Source organism: Lithobates pipiens, unplaced genomic scaffold, assembly GCF_037356315.1.
Source record: "Lithobates pipiens isolate NorthernLeopardFrog02 unplaced genomic scaffold, aLitPip1_a1.2 Scaffold_8, whole genome shotgun sequence".
NCBI classification, from domain to species: domain Eukaryota; kingdom Metazoa; phylum Chordata; class Amphibia; order Anura; family Ranidae; genus Lithobates; species Lithobates pipiens.
In genome coordinates, this window is record NW_027507903.1 from 158,484,496 (window position 1) to 158,499,490 (window position 14,995).

Below are 14,995 nucleotides of genomic sequence, written 5' to 3' on the forward strand. Positions count from 1 at the left end.
TAGTTATTAGGTGCTATGTGTCCATTCCAAGTGTAAAAAGATGTTGGCAATAGCAAGCAATCAGAGGGTAATTTGACTACAATCCAGGGTGAAAAAAAGGGGAGTGAATGATTGTACTATAGGCTTGTTAGATAGATGTAACTCTAGCAGAATGTCTTTGGTGTATGGGAGGAAACTGGAGTATCCAGAGGAAACGCATGCAGGCACAGGGAGAACATGCAAACTTGTTGTGGTTAAAAACTTGTTTCAGGTAAAAAGCAGTAAACTGATTTTTATTTTGTTTTTTACCCTCCTTTTCAACATACTAATGCGTTTTTTAGATCAAACCTTTCTGTTTTAATAACATTCCTTATTTCAGACCAAGTGTTTTCATCACTGGGTCTTTATGCTTCTCTATTGAATGCAGGCAGATCATGGCTGGTGGGAGGGACCAGCTGGGTACTATACACAGCTTCCTGAAGACCTTGCAGCACCCTGCCCCAGTACTCCTCTCAAGAGCCCTCAGCCCTGATGCAAGCAATGGGCTGGCTTTTGGGACAAGTTATGCAAATATTAAAATGCCACATGGGCAAATGTTGGTCTGCAGGAGTGGGATTACCTAGGGAGCCTGTATTTGCATGCAGACCACCATAGGTAACACCCATATATGACGCTGAGCTTCCGTAATTAGAAGAACTAAAATCCAATGAATGAAAAGGCTGGACTGGGGAGGAAAGTACTAAATGACGATGGACATTTTACAGACAGAAAATTAGGTGCGCTCTTCTGGGGAATGGGACAAATGGGAATCATGTAAAAGGCACAGCGCAATATTTTTTTTTAATTATGCAGTTTCTAATGCACACTGTGAGAAGGTCACAGTGTGCTTCTCACAGTATGCAGTACAATCAGAGTAAATAATTTCAGTACCGGAAAGGAGCCTGTACAACTGTGCAAGACTGATGGGAAGGCTTTTATGAAATTTGATCCCCTTGTGGGTTAGCTGTTAAGAAGTCCAAAGAGTTGAGATAAATCTATAGATAAAGTAGAAACCCCTTCAAGAAATACAATGCTTCAAAGAGCAAAATCATGCAGTAACCAATTAAGAGATGACCAAATAGAATTGGACAAATCGCACGCCGGTGGTAAGCAATTTTTTGCGGGCAAAGGAAGGCTAGTGCTGGCAATCATCATGGCACCATGGTTATTATGGTGTCAGGGTGATTGAAGCGCATTGTTTCTACTGTTACATTCTAATGTATAATGAAGTGGTTCAACTCACCATAATGCAGAATCAGTGGGAGCTTGCCACATCTCCTGCCACCAGATGCATCATGTCACTTGCCACGTCGCCTGTCATCAGATGCAGCTTTTTAACTTGCCACTGTCAACTGCCACTAGATGTGGATTGTCACTTGTCACATCACCTGCCACCATTTTCAGATTGTCACTTGCCACGTCACCTGTCACCGTTTTCAGATTGTCACTTGCCACGTCACTTGTCACATCACCTGCCACCATTTGCAGATTGTCACTTGCCACATCACTTGCCACCATTTGCAGATTGTCACTTGCCACCTCACCTGCCACTAGATGTGAGTTGTCACTTGCCATGCCAGCCAGTGCCCCCAAATGTGAATTGTCGCTGCATTGGTGGCAGGCTGGCAGCACTGGTCCACTTAGTGAATTTTTTGGAGACAGATAGAGCTTTCTTTTGGTGCTATTTAATCACCACAATTTTTTCGCTAAACAAAAAAAATTTTGTTTTTTTCGTTTCTGTTTTACAATTTTGTAAATAAGTACGTTTTCTCCTTCACTGATGGGGACTGGTGAGGCTGCACTAATGGGCACTGATGAAGCAACACTGATGGGCACTGATGAGGAGACACTAATATGCAGCACTGATGGGCACTAATAGGCGGCATTGATATGTAGCATTGATGGGCCATTATAGGCAGGACTGATGGGCACTAATATGCAGCACTGATAGGTGCCACTGATGGGCAGCCCTTATGGGCACTGATGGACACTGATAGGCAGCAATGTTGGACTCTAATGAGGAGACACTGACAGTCATCACTGATTGGCATCACTCATGGGCACTCCGGGAAGCTAATGCGGGACATCACAGCAGGTGTATTCACACGTAGAACACAGAGCAGTAATGATGAGCAGCGGCATGCAGTGATCTTCAGACTATACTCTACTGATGCCTGAATCTATTGAGAATCGGTCAAGTACCAGGGTTCAAATTCATATGCTGCCTGCAGCCCTGCTGAGTTACCAGGACTGGCCTTTTTATACCAAAATTGAGCGGCTTACTAACAGAGCATAGAGGTTGAACTGGGATTTGTAAGGACTGAACTGTCACTGTCTGTCTTACGGGTTATATACTCTATCTATTCCCTCTGCTCCTTGCATACTGATGCAGTGCTCACTGTCTCTGGTCTGGTGCAAAGACCTGCTACTTATTGCCTGCTGTCGCTTATCTGCTCACGGCTTGTCCCTTCCTGCAATTTTGCTTCACATTTACTTTATGGCATAATGACCATATGTCCATACATGATATGCCTACACAGTGGTTAGCCACATATGGACACTAGTCTGGCTTCTTTATTTGCACTGGGGTAACAGTTTTTTGTCGTATTCTTTATTTGGGGCATCCTTTTAGTACCGCCAACTGGGAACAGTTTATTTAGCATCATACCTGCATTATTCAGATCCACCTGTGGATTGCCAGGGAGTCAGACTACTTATGTTTTGTCCTCATATCTATGGTACCTCTATCTACCCGGGGACTCTACACATTGATGCTGCAGCGGAGACAGATCATTTATTTACCCACATTGACCTGCATACTCCATGTCATTGGGCTTTGCATGTGACTGCTCTGTACCTGCTGCATCACCCTGTTGAGATGTCCTAGGTGTTTTTTTGTGTACACATAGTTCCCATATAATCTACTTTATTTGCTTAAGCTATATTAGGAATGATTGAGCTGTGTACATGTGAGTGTGGCATCCCGGGCACCTTTTTTTGGTTTATTTAAAACAACGTTGTCTTTTTTATTGGTGATGGTGGGTAGTTCGTGTATATGTATTTTGGTTACTATATATGTATTTACTATTTTTTTTTTATATAATCTTTATTTATAGAAATTTTTCTTTTGTAACATAACAATCAAATAAAACAAAATACATACAGAACTGTCCAGCCGTATATCCATATAATACACAGAACAGTAGGCTCGATTAGCCTTCCAACAAAGAGGATATAAGAGACGGAGGTGTCTATTGCGTAGTCAGAAAAACATATCCAAACATTATTAGGGTGTCCCCAATCACTCTGCTGGACACAGGGGGAGATTAAGGGTAGATATCACCAAGTCGGATAGGCAACATTAAAACAAAAACAAAGAAACAAACAACAAAGGATGCACTCATGAGCATATCTGCAGCAGTTAATTCAAATGTTAATCTGGATCAAAAATCAGTCTGACAATTACTCCCCTCCCGCTGGGGACCGGTCTGTTGGACGTGAGTCCATAGCGTCCCCCTCCATGTAGTGAATCCATGTGTCCTATATACTATACCACTTGTCATACCTGTCCCTACATCTCGCCATCCACTCCTCCGCAGCGTTGATGTTATTCACTAACCAGACCCAGTCCGAGCGGCTCGGTATTTGGCTATTCTTCCAGTAGACGGGAATCAATCTCCTAGCCGCATTCAAGAGATGAGGCAGTACTGATTTTCGGTAAAGGCTGAGAGGAATGGTGGGAACATGCAGGAGGAAGCCAAGCGGGGAATCAGGGAAGTCCACATCTAGGATCATTTTAATTTGGGTTCTAATATCTTGCCAGAAAGGGCGTAACTTAGGACAGTCCCACCATATGTGCAGAAAAGAACCTCTATGGCCACATTTCCACCAGCAGCCATCTGAGGACAGCGGGTACATTTTTTGAGCCTGGTGGGGACCCCATACCACCTAGTCAGCACCTTAAAACTATTTTCCTGCATTTTTGTGTCAACAGAGCTGGAATGAGTGAGGCGGTATAGTTGGTCAAGTTGAGTATCAGTGAATTCATGTTGCAAGTCCCTTTCCCACTCCCGAATGTAGGCGGGTTTCCCGGGGGGGTCCCCGTCTCTGTAATAGCTCGTAAAGGACAGATATAGACTGGGGATCGAGCTGGGAGACATGCACAGCTTCTCAAAGGGGATGAAGGATGTAGGGGAACGTATGGCGTGTTGTAGACCACACGCCATGTGCTGAAGCTGCCCATGTCTCCAGCTGTCCATCGGAAATCCACCATAAAGGGCTCTAAGTTCCTCCAATGGGAGCAGTCCCGGTCATGGAAGAACCTGCCGCATCTCAGCTCTCCATCTGATGTCCAAGTACGAAGGAAAGACGGGTGTTCCCCCGGGGAAAACCAGGGGAAGCCACCTAGGGGTGCCAGCGGGGAAAATGGGGGCACGAGCTGTCCTGATTTATTTAAAGCATTCCATAACTTTAAAGCAGGGGCAGTCGTTGGGGGGACATAGATTGGCAGACCTCTATGTGCTTGGGGAAACCATGGGGCATGAGATAGATTGCAACCCACCAAAAAAATTTCTAATGGTACCCAAACCTTAGTAAATACCCCATGGTGCCAGTCCAATATCTGCTGAAGGGCGATAGCCTCATAGTACTTGCGTACATCTGGGACTCCTAGGCCTCCCATACTCTTGGGTATCTGTAAGGTATGGAGAGCCAGACGAGGGCTCCGTCCCTGCCAAATATATTTAAGAAACGCACTGTTGAGGCTCAAAAAGAAAGACCTAGGCAATGAGATAGGCATCATTTGGAGATAAAACATAATGCGAGGTAACACTTTCATCTTTAACACATTGACTTGGCCCATCCACGAAAAAAAGGCCTCCCTATCCCACCGGAGCAGATCAGATTTGATAGTAGAGAGTAGCTGGGCATAGTTAGTGCTATACAGCTGGGAATAGAGGTCCCCACGAATAAGTCTTTTTACTACGAAACGTACGTTGGGTGGCAGACGTGCTGACGTCATCACGATACAGGGTAGGTTGGACGGGCGATTGCATGCAGGCTGGCATTTTTTATGTCCGTTTTTACTGCTTTCTATGTAAGTGTATTTCTTTACTTTTATTAAATTTGTTATACGGAATTATGTCTTCTTTCCATTTCCCTGGGATTTCGAGTACTGCCTTACTGCTTCACGTGCTGCTGTTGACAGTCCCGGCCTGTTTTATTCAATAAGGGAACCTACTGTGATCATGGTCTGAGGAGGTGCTGTGGAGATTGACTATGGGCATGAAATCGCTTGCCTTTTGGTAAGCGCATATTTTGTGTGGTGGTGGTCACGATCCTTGGTGTTTGTTGGTTGCACAGAAGATTGAATACTTTTTATTTTTATTTTCACATTATTATTACACTCATTAGTACCACCATTTTTTTTTATTATTATCGCTAATATATATGTTTTTTAGTTTTATTTTTATTGCTACTATTAACTTAATATTTTTATTTTTTTATGAATTCTTATGAATTTTTACTTTTTATCAATTTAGGTATTTATTAAGTTCTCACTGGTCTATTTTTCATTTATTTGACTTTTTTATCACTTTATCAATTTATGTATTTATTAAGTTCTCACTGGACTATTTTTCATTTATTGGACTTTTTTTTATCACTTTATCAATTTAGGTATTTATTAAGTTCTCACTGGACTATTTTTCATTTATTGGACTTTTTTATCACTTCACTGGGATTTATTAGAGGGGAAGATAAACTTTTCTCACTATTATTGTAATCAATTAATCACTCATGGGTGTTTATATTTAATTTATTTATAGTATTTATGTATGTGCGCAGCTTTTTCCTTTTGTTATCTTATTGTGTTTACATGTATCTTGTAAAACTGAGCTGCAGCGATTTTTTGTTATATTAGTGTATATTTAGGTTTAGCGCGGTATTTATTTTTATGTTACATAGTAAGATATGTAGCATTGCCAATAGGGGAGTTGCCATAGAGGTCAGCGAGTAGCATGGGGTCCCAAACTCGGGACATAACTCCAAGGAGTTGGCCTATGTGGGGGAAGAGGCACAGTATTGGGTGTGAGCTCTCCGGTAAGACCCACCCCATAAAGTCAGAGGGGCATAGCCAGCCCAGTGCAAAAATACCACAGCAGCAGTGTATAACAGTTTCAGAACAGTGCTCCTAAAAGGGGGCATAATGGGCCCTGCAAATAAGTCCAGATGAACTTAAACTTTGAAATCACACGGGTCCTTCAGGTTCTCCCCTGAGAAGGGGAATGCGGCGGACAATGCGGAGCTTCCTGGCAAGTATCAATTTGGGACCGGCATCTGTTCCGACCCCTGCGACGGGAAGTGCTCCAGGGTTGTGGTTGAGGTCGCATAGGAAGCGGGATTTAAGGCTCAGTTTTCCAATCAGGGAATACAATGGCTGGAAGGCCCAGTTGTTGCAGGAACTGTGGTAGGTCTTCTATGGTGCACAAAATAACTTGCCGGCCATCTTTAGTGATGGATAGTTGAAAAGGAAAGCCCCATCTATAGGGCAGCTGAGCATCTTGTAGGGCTTCAAGTAGTGGCTTAAGGGCTCGACGTTGCATCAAGGTGCGCCTGGAAAGATCTGAGAAAAAGGACAACTGGGCACCATCAAAGTCCACATGTCGGACACCTCTGACATGAGCCATAATGCTTTCCTTCAGGCAATATTTATGTAGCTTCTAAATAATGTCCCGTGGTTTGTCAGGATCTTCCAAAGGTGGACGAAGGGCCCTATGATTTCGATCTATTTCAATATGGTCAGGTGCGTCATGGCCGAGGACATGTTTGAAGAGACCCTGCAGAGAGGGCACTATGTCTCTGGGGCCGGTGGCTTCAGGCATGCCCCTGATGCGTATGTTAACCCTGCGGCTCCTGTTATCAAAGTCATCAATTTTATCGATTAAAGAGTCGATCCTGCGATCCTGTCTTTTACAGTGTTCATGGAGAGCCTGCAGGGCTGGTGAAACTACATCCCAATGTGTCTCAAGCTCCTCCAGTCTGCCCCCAATGTGTTCAGTGTCAGCTTGCAGCGCCTCAATGTCCTGCCTAAGGGCCTTCTCCACCCTGGTAGCAAACATCTCCAAGTCTGCTTTTGTGGGGAGGACCAGAATGTGGACCCTGAGATCTGCATCCCCCATTGCTTCCCCCAAGGTTGCAGCGGCCATTGAGCTGACTGAGCTGGTGGGGGAGGTAGGAGGAGGGAGTGAAGGAGAAGGTAGCTGTGGTGAAGGGTTATGGGATGCCGCGTGTGCAGCCTTCTACTTGCCAGTCGGTGCCATCTTGGGGGTCTCCAACGTGGCACAGCCCTGCTCAGAAAATTATAAAACCAATAATACGGATCGGTGTTGGGAGACCCGCTAAGGCTGCGGAGATGTCCGCCGTTAGGGAGGCATGCCTGGAGCCGAGAATCCCCCTGGAGAGGCTGCTGTGGCTTCTGTTAGGGTGGTGGGGAAACAGAGCTCCTCAGCCACATGTCCTCACACTTTCATGCCGTGACCACGCCTCCCCCCCATGTATTTACTATTTTATATTTTTTGTATAATGATATACAGTGGTGTGAAAAAGTGTTTGCCCCCTTCCTCATTTCCTGTTCCTTTGCATGTTTGTCACACTTAAGTGTTTCGGAACATCAAACCAATTTAAACAATAGTCAAGGGCAACACAAGTAAACACAAAATGCAATTTGTAAATGAAGGTGTTTATTATTAAAGGTGAAAAAAAATCCAAACCATCATGGCCCTGTGTGAAAAAGTGATTGCCCCCCTTGTTAAAACATAATATAACTGTGGCTGTCCACACCTGAGTTCAATTTCTCTAGCCACACCCAGGCCTGATTATTGCCACACCTGTTCACAATCAAGGCATCACTTAAATAGGAGCTGCTTGACACAGTAAGGTCCACCAGAAGATCCTTAAAAGCTACACATCATGCCGAGACCCAAAGAAATTCAGGAACAATTGAGAAAGAAAGTAATTGAGATCTATCAGTCTGGAAAGGGTTATAAAGCCATTTCCAAAGCTTTGGGAATCCAGCAAACCACAGTGAGAGCCATTATCCACAAATGGCGAAGACATGGAACAGTGGTGAACCTTCCCAGGAGTGGCCGGCCGCCCAAAATTACCCCAAGAGCGCAGCGACGACTCATCCAAGAGGTCACAAAAGACCCCACAACAACGTCCAAGGAACTGCAGGCCTCACTTGCCTCAGTTAAGGTCAGCGTTCATGCCTCCACCATCAGGAAAAGACTGGGCAAAAATGGCCTGCATGGCAGAGTTCCAAGGAGAAAACCACTGCTGAGCAAAAAGAACATCAAAGCTCGTCTCAATTTCTCCACAACACATCTTGATGATCCCCAAGACTTTTGGGACAACATTCTGTGGACCGATGAGACAAAAGTGGAACTCTTTGGAAGGTGTGTGTCCAAGTATATCTGGCGTAGAAGGAACACTGCATTTCATAAAAAGAACATTATACCAACAGTAAAATATAGTGGTGGTAGTGTGATGGTCTGGGGCTGTTTTGCTGCTTCAGGACCTGGAAGACTTGCCGTGATAAAAGGAACTATGAATTCTGCTGTCTACCAAGAGATCCTGAAGGAGAATGTCCGACCATCTGTTCGTGTACTCAAGCTGAAACGAACTTGGGTTCTGCAGCAGGACAATGATCCTAAACACACCAGCAAGTCCACCACCTAATGGCTGAAGAAAAACAAAATGAAGACTTTGGAATGGCCTAGCCAAAGTCCTGGCCTGAATCCTATTGAGATGTTGTGGTATGACCTTAAAAAGGCCGTTCATGCTCGAAAACCCTCTAATGTAACTGAATTAGGACAATTCTGCAAAGATGAGTGGGCCAAAATTCCTCCAGGACGCTGTAAAAGCCTCATTGCACGTTATCGCAAACGCTTGGTTGCAGTTGTTGCTGCTAAGGGTGGCCCAACCAGTTATTAGGTTTAGGGGGCAATCACTTTTTCACACAGGGCCATGATGGTTTGGATTTTTTTTCACCTTTAATAATAAACACCTTCATTTACAAATTGCATTTTGTGTTTACTTGTGTTGTCCTTGACTATTGTTTAAATTGGTTTGATGTTCTGAAACACTTAAGTGTGACAAACATGCAAAGGAACAGGAAATGAGGAAGGGGGCAAACACTTTTTCACACCACTGTATGTATGATTTGTATTTGTATTTTTCATTGATTCTGGTATTCAGTTTTTTTTACCATATCCGAATGTTTTACGGTTAAATGTGCTTAAGGCAGCTCTGTCTATCTGCCTATTTTGTATATGCATTGTTTTTGGCCATATTTCAGTGAGTGGGTAGGTGAACCTTGTAATGTGTAGGTTCCTCTTTTGTTTCTCCTAAAATTACATACTTTCCTACACTGCATAAGTGAGAAAAGGCCCTAAGATTGATATATAAAACCTATAACAGATTTTCTCAAAAAGGATTCATCCAGATCAGCCTTTCTCAACCAGGGTTCCATGGAACTGTAGGGTTCCACCACAGCTTATTAGGGGTTCCATGAGCTGTGGGCAATTTCTGAATTTCAGATGAGTAACAGCTGACACCAATGATCTTATTAGCTATCTGTAATGCTGCGTACACACGATCAGACTATCCGGTGGACTTGGTCCGGCGGCCAGAGCGGCGACAGAAGACCGGGCCACTGCTAGTAAAAGAGCTGGAAGAAGAAAGCAGAGGCCCGGCAAGAAGAACCGAAGAGGGGGACAAGACCCCCGAAGTCGGAAGAAGAGGTGGCGGCGGCGACAGAAGACCGGGCCATCGCTAGTAAAAGAGCTATAGGAAGAAAGCAGAGGCCTGGCAAGAAGAACCGAAGAGGGGGACAAGACCCCCGAAGTCAGAAGAAGACCCCCGGATGGCGACGAAGAAGAAAGCCGGGCTCCTCCGCTAGTAAAAGAGCAGAAGATAGCGGGGGAGTCTGGCGAGAAGACCCCCCAAGACGGAAGAAGACCCCCGGAGCTGTGCAAGAAATTACTTTAAACCATTGTGTGGTGGTTTTTTTTTACATTTTTTTCACCAGGTGTATGGGTAGGGGTACATTGTACCCCATACTCATTCACATAGGGTGGGGGGCCGGTATCTGGGGGTCCCCTTATTAAAGGGGGCTCCAGGATTCCGATAAGCCTGTCGCCTGCAGACCCCGACAACCAATAGCCAGGGTTGACGGGAAGAGGCCCTTGTCCTCATCAACATGGGGACAAGGTGCTTTGGGGTAGGAGGGCCGCACAGCCCCCCCTTCCCCAAAGCACCCCCCATGTTGAGGGCACGCGGCCTGGTATGGCTCGGGGGGGGGCTTGCTTGTCCCCACCCCCTTTCCTGACTGGCCGGGTTGCGTGCTCGGATAAGGGTCTTATATAGACCTGGGGGGGACCCCCACGCTGTTTTTTCGGCGTAGGGCTTCCCCTTTAAGTCCATATCAGGTGATGGGGCCAGTGACGTGTCAATCTCGCCACCGAACGCGGCGACATTGACTTCCTTCGCTGGTCCCGGCTACCTGGAGCAGTGTTAAAAATGAGCAGACTTTTCTCCGTGTGTAGGCAAGTCCGTTCATTTCAAAAGTCTGGCGGAGGTCCGCCGGAAAAGTCCAGTGGTGGGCAAGTCCCCTCGTTCGGAAAGTTCGGCGGACTTTCCGGCGGTTTGTCCGCCAGACTAAGTCCGCCGGATAGTCTGATCGTGTGTACGCGGCATAAGGGTGAATTCTTCCCACTGACCATTAGGCTCCATTCACACCTGAGTGTAGCGTTTCACTGGCATTCAGGTGTTCTTTTTCAGCATTTTTTCAGCTTTTTATAAGCTTTCTTTTTTTTTTAAAGCAATTTAGGAGCGTATTACAAGTATTTGACAGCTTCAGGCTTTTTTGTTTAGCCAATAGAAAGCACTAGGGGGAGGAGAGGGAATTAGGGGTGGAAAGCTGCAGTTTAAGCAGAAACGAGCAACAAAACGCTGTTAAAACTCTTAAGTAAGGCATTTCTATTGAAGCCTAAGATACTCATGCAAATGTTCTGATGCTTGATCTGATACCTGAGCAGTCAGGGTTGGGCGATGCTGCAGTGGGGGCCGTTACAAGCACCAATCTCCCTGTATAGACTTCAATAAAACAGCTGATAGCCGCTTCTGCTTCTCTCCCTCCTGTGGCTTTCAGCTGCTTTTTTTTAAATCTATACAGGTGCTTATAACGGCTCCCGCCACCACACTGTTCAACCCCAACTGTTCCCTGTCTCCTCCCTGGTCCCCCTCCATGTCCTCGTACAGTCCCGCTCTCTCCTTCTCCACTCCTCCTCCGCGTCCTCCTCCGCTCCCCCTCCATGTTCTCCTACAGTTCCACTCTGTCCTCCTCTGCTTACCCTCCGCATCATCCTCTGTTCCTCCTCCATGACCTCCTCCGCTCCCCATCCGTGTCCTCCTCCGGTCCCGACCGCCCCAGATCTGTCAGGATGGAGAGCAGAGGTAGGGCTTTTAAATCTGTCATTTTCTGGCTCCTTCCTTTTCCAAATGCACAGTGATCACCGACTATGTCCATTCATAACTGAGAATTGTAAACTGGGTTTACAGTGCTTCAGTTTATGAATGAACAGGAGCCTCTGTCTAATGTCCATTCATCTTTAGTGCAGCTGAGGCTGCTGAGAAAGGGACAAGGGAATCTGTGTCCTCAGTCCCTTTCCCTGACTCAAAGGGGAGATGTCAGGTGTCTATTTAGACCCCTGATATCTCCCCAAAGCCCCCCACTTGTCATTTCTGTCTGCTGTTTCGTTCCTCTGCTATCTGCATGAATCACTTCTGACAATTTTTCCTGACACTAAGAGAAAGAAAAAGGTGACGGGGAGGGATCTCCAGCTGATTGACAGGCTCAACTCTTTTCCTGTGTGAAGTGGCCCTTCCCTCCAATCAAATCTCAGAGCTCCTCTCACTGAGCTTTGTAGAGTGTAACTTCTCTCCCTTTTTTAAGAATTCTCAAACTTTATATATTCTGGACTTTGAATGGATTTAAAGACCAGAAGCGTGCAGATAAACAGGTACTACTTATGCAGGAGGATTTATTTCACCTTTGGGTATCACCTGATGATAGCCCCTCGATAGATGTAAGGGCTTACAACCACTTTTGGGGTCGTAAAGGTTTGTGTTTTTCACCTTAATGCATCCTATGCATTAAAGCGGAGGTTCACCCTAAAGTGGACCTTCCACTCATTGGAATCCCCCCCCCCCCCCTCCGGCGCCACAATTGGCACCTTTCAGGGGGAGGGGGGTGCAGGTACCTGCACAGTACAGGTAGCTGCACCCACTTCTGGGATAGCTCTCTGCGGAAAGGGGCGTAGATTACGCCCCTTTCCGAAAGTCCCCCGTTGCCTCCTGGGAAACACACAGATCCCAGAGGCAGCGGGTCCATCCTTATTGCGCAGCGCGACTCGCGCAGTAGGGAACCGGGAAATTAAGCCGAAAGGCTCCACTTCCTGATTCCCATACCCAAGATGGCGGCGGCAGCACCCGAGAGACGATCGAGAGATCGGCTTCGGGTGCCGACATCGTGGGCGCGCATGTGTCCTTATTTTAAAAGTCAGCAGCTGCAGTATTTGTAGCTGCTGGCTTTTAAAAAAAAAAAAAACTGCGGAACTCCCGGCGGACTCCCGCTTTAAGGTGAAAAAACACCTGTCAGTGACTGCCCCCCCCCCCCCCCCATTTTACTTACCTGAACCCTCAAACTTGTCCCACAGTGACGAGTGGTCCCTCTGCCCGGGGTTCTCGGCTGTTGATTGGATAGATTGATAGCAGCACAGCCATTGGCTCCTGCTACTGTCAATCAAATCCAAAGAGGCAGCCGATGGGGGACGGGGCCGAGTCCTGCATTTGGCATCTATGTATGGCGAAATACTGGACTCAGGAGCGCACCTGCAAGGTAACCCCCTCAGGAGAATGCTTCTACCAGGGGGTTATCTGATGTGGGAAGGAGCCACGAGAGCCTCTGAGGGACCCCTGAAGACGAGTCTGTGGCCACTCTGTGCAAAACGAGCTGCAAAGTGGAGGTAAGTATGACATGTTTGTTCTTTAAAAAAAAAAAATGTATCTTTAGTGTCACCTTAAGTAACATACAGGGTTTAGGAGTCAGGATTATATAAGAATTCAGGGATCTGAGCGCATATTTCGCAGCATAGAGCAGCTTGTTCACTTGGGCTGCCCTACACACGGTGAACACAGCAAAGGTAGCTCATGGTAATTGAAATGTTGGCATGTGATTGTGTCTGTGCGTCTGTATCTGCTTCTATGGGCTGCCGTGCAATCATGCATGCAGCTCTGTGATGGATTCACATCTATTGCACTGCAGTGCTTGTGAAGAAAACATGATTCCTAGTAATCAGAAAACATGCCACGTGGGATGCCTGGAAAAAGACGAATTTCTCTTAAAGGAAAGCACGACCTGTGGTATCCCCCAATCTATTGTGTAAAGGCGTTACAGAGTAACCATAGGATCAATAGCTGAGGGAACCGGAAATCCGTGCGTTCCACGGCCTTCCCAAGACCCGGAAGTAGACGCGCAGATGTTCATGGGCAATTGGCACAGCCATTTTCCGTGTAAACAGGAAGTACGCGGTATGAGAGGGAGCAGGTACTGGCCTTAGCTAGTGTTCTCTGATAGCTATGGACATTCTGAAAGCGGAGATAGCCAGGAAGAGGAAGCAGCTGGAGGAAAATGCGCTGCTGGGGGTGAGTAGATGGCCGTGTCCCTGCTGGGGTCGCCCTCTGAAGAGTAGAACATCCCTGCACCTCCCATACTCCCTTATAGTGTAATGTCTATCCTCCCCGCACTTCTCATACTCCTTCATTATAGTGTAATGTCTATCCTCCCCGCACCTTACATACTCCTCCATTATAGTGTAATGTCTATCCTCCCCGCACCTCTCATACTCCTCCATTATAGTGTAATGTCTATCCTCCCCGCACTTCTCATACTCCTTCATTATAGTGTAATGTCTATCCTCCCCGCACCTCTCATACTCCTCCATTATAGTGTAATGTCTATCCTCCCAGCACCTCTCATACTCCTCCATTATAGTGTAATGTCTATCCTCCCCGCACCTCCCATACTCCTCCATTATAGTGTAATGTCTATCCTCCCCGCACCTCTCATACTCCTCCATTATAGTGTAATGTCTATCCTCCCCGCACCTCTCATACTCCTCCATTATAGTGTAATGTCTATCCTCCCCGCACCTCTCATACTCCTCCATTATAGTGTAATGTCTATCCTCCCCGCACCTCTCATACTCCTCCATTATAGTGTAATGTCTATCCTCCCCGCACCTCTCATACTCCTCCATTATAGTGTAATGTCTATCCTCCCCGCACCTCTCATACTCCTCCATTATAGTGTAATGTCTATCCTCCCCGCACCTCTCATACTCCTCCATTATAGTGTAATGTCTATCCTCCCCGCACCTCTCATACTCCTCCATTATAGTGTAATGTCTATCCTCCCCGCACCTCTCATACTCCTCCATTATAGTGTAATGTCTATCCTCCCCGCACCTCTCATACTCCTCCATTATAGTGTAATGTCTATCCTCCCCGCACCTCTCATACTCCTCCATTATAGTGTAATGTCTATCCTCCCCGCACCTCTCATACTCCTCCATTATAGTGTAATGTCTATCCTCCCCGCACCTCTCATACTCCTCCATTATAGTGTAATGTCTATCCTCCCCGCACCTCTCATACTCCTCCATTATAGTGTAATGTCTATCCTCCCCGCACCTCTCATACTCCTCCATTATAGTGTAATGTCTATCCTCCCCGCACCTCTCATACTCCTCCATTATAGTGTAATGTCTATCCTCCCCGCACCTCTCATACTCCTCCATTATAGTGTAATGTCTATCCTCCCCGCACCTCTCATACTCCTCCATTATAGTGTAATGTC

General features: G+C 46.2%; 1 protein-coding gene across 2 annotated transcripts in view; it reads left to right on the plus strand.

Annotated features, from left to right (window-relative positions):
* Window positions 1–13,617: 13,617 nt before the first annotated feature.
* Window positions 13,618–14,995, plus strand: part of PRPF18 (pre-mRNA processing factor 18) — a 79,305-nt gene continuing 77,927 nt past the window's right edge. For both annotated transcript variants that reach the window (XM_077473042.1, XM_077473043.1), the window contains exon 1: window positions 13,618–13,782. In XM_077473042.1, coding sequence (XP_077329168.1) covers window positions 13,717–13,782 — 66 coding nt within the window. In that variant the 5' untranslated portion in view covers window positions 13,618–13,716. The remainder of the gene's footprint in view (window positions 13,783–14,995) is intronic.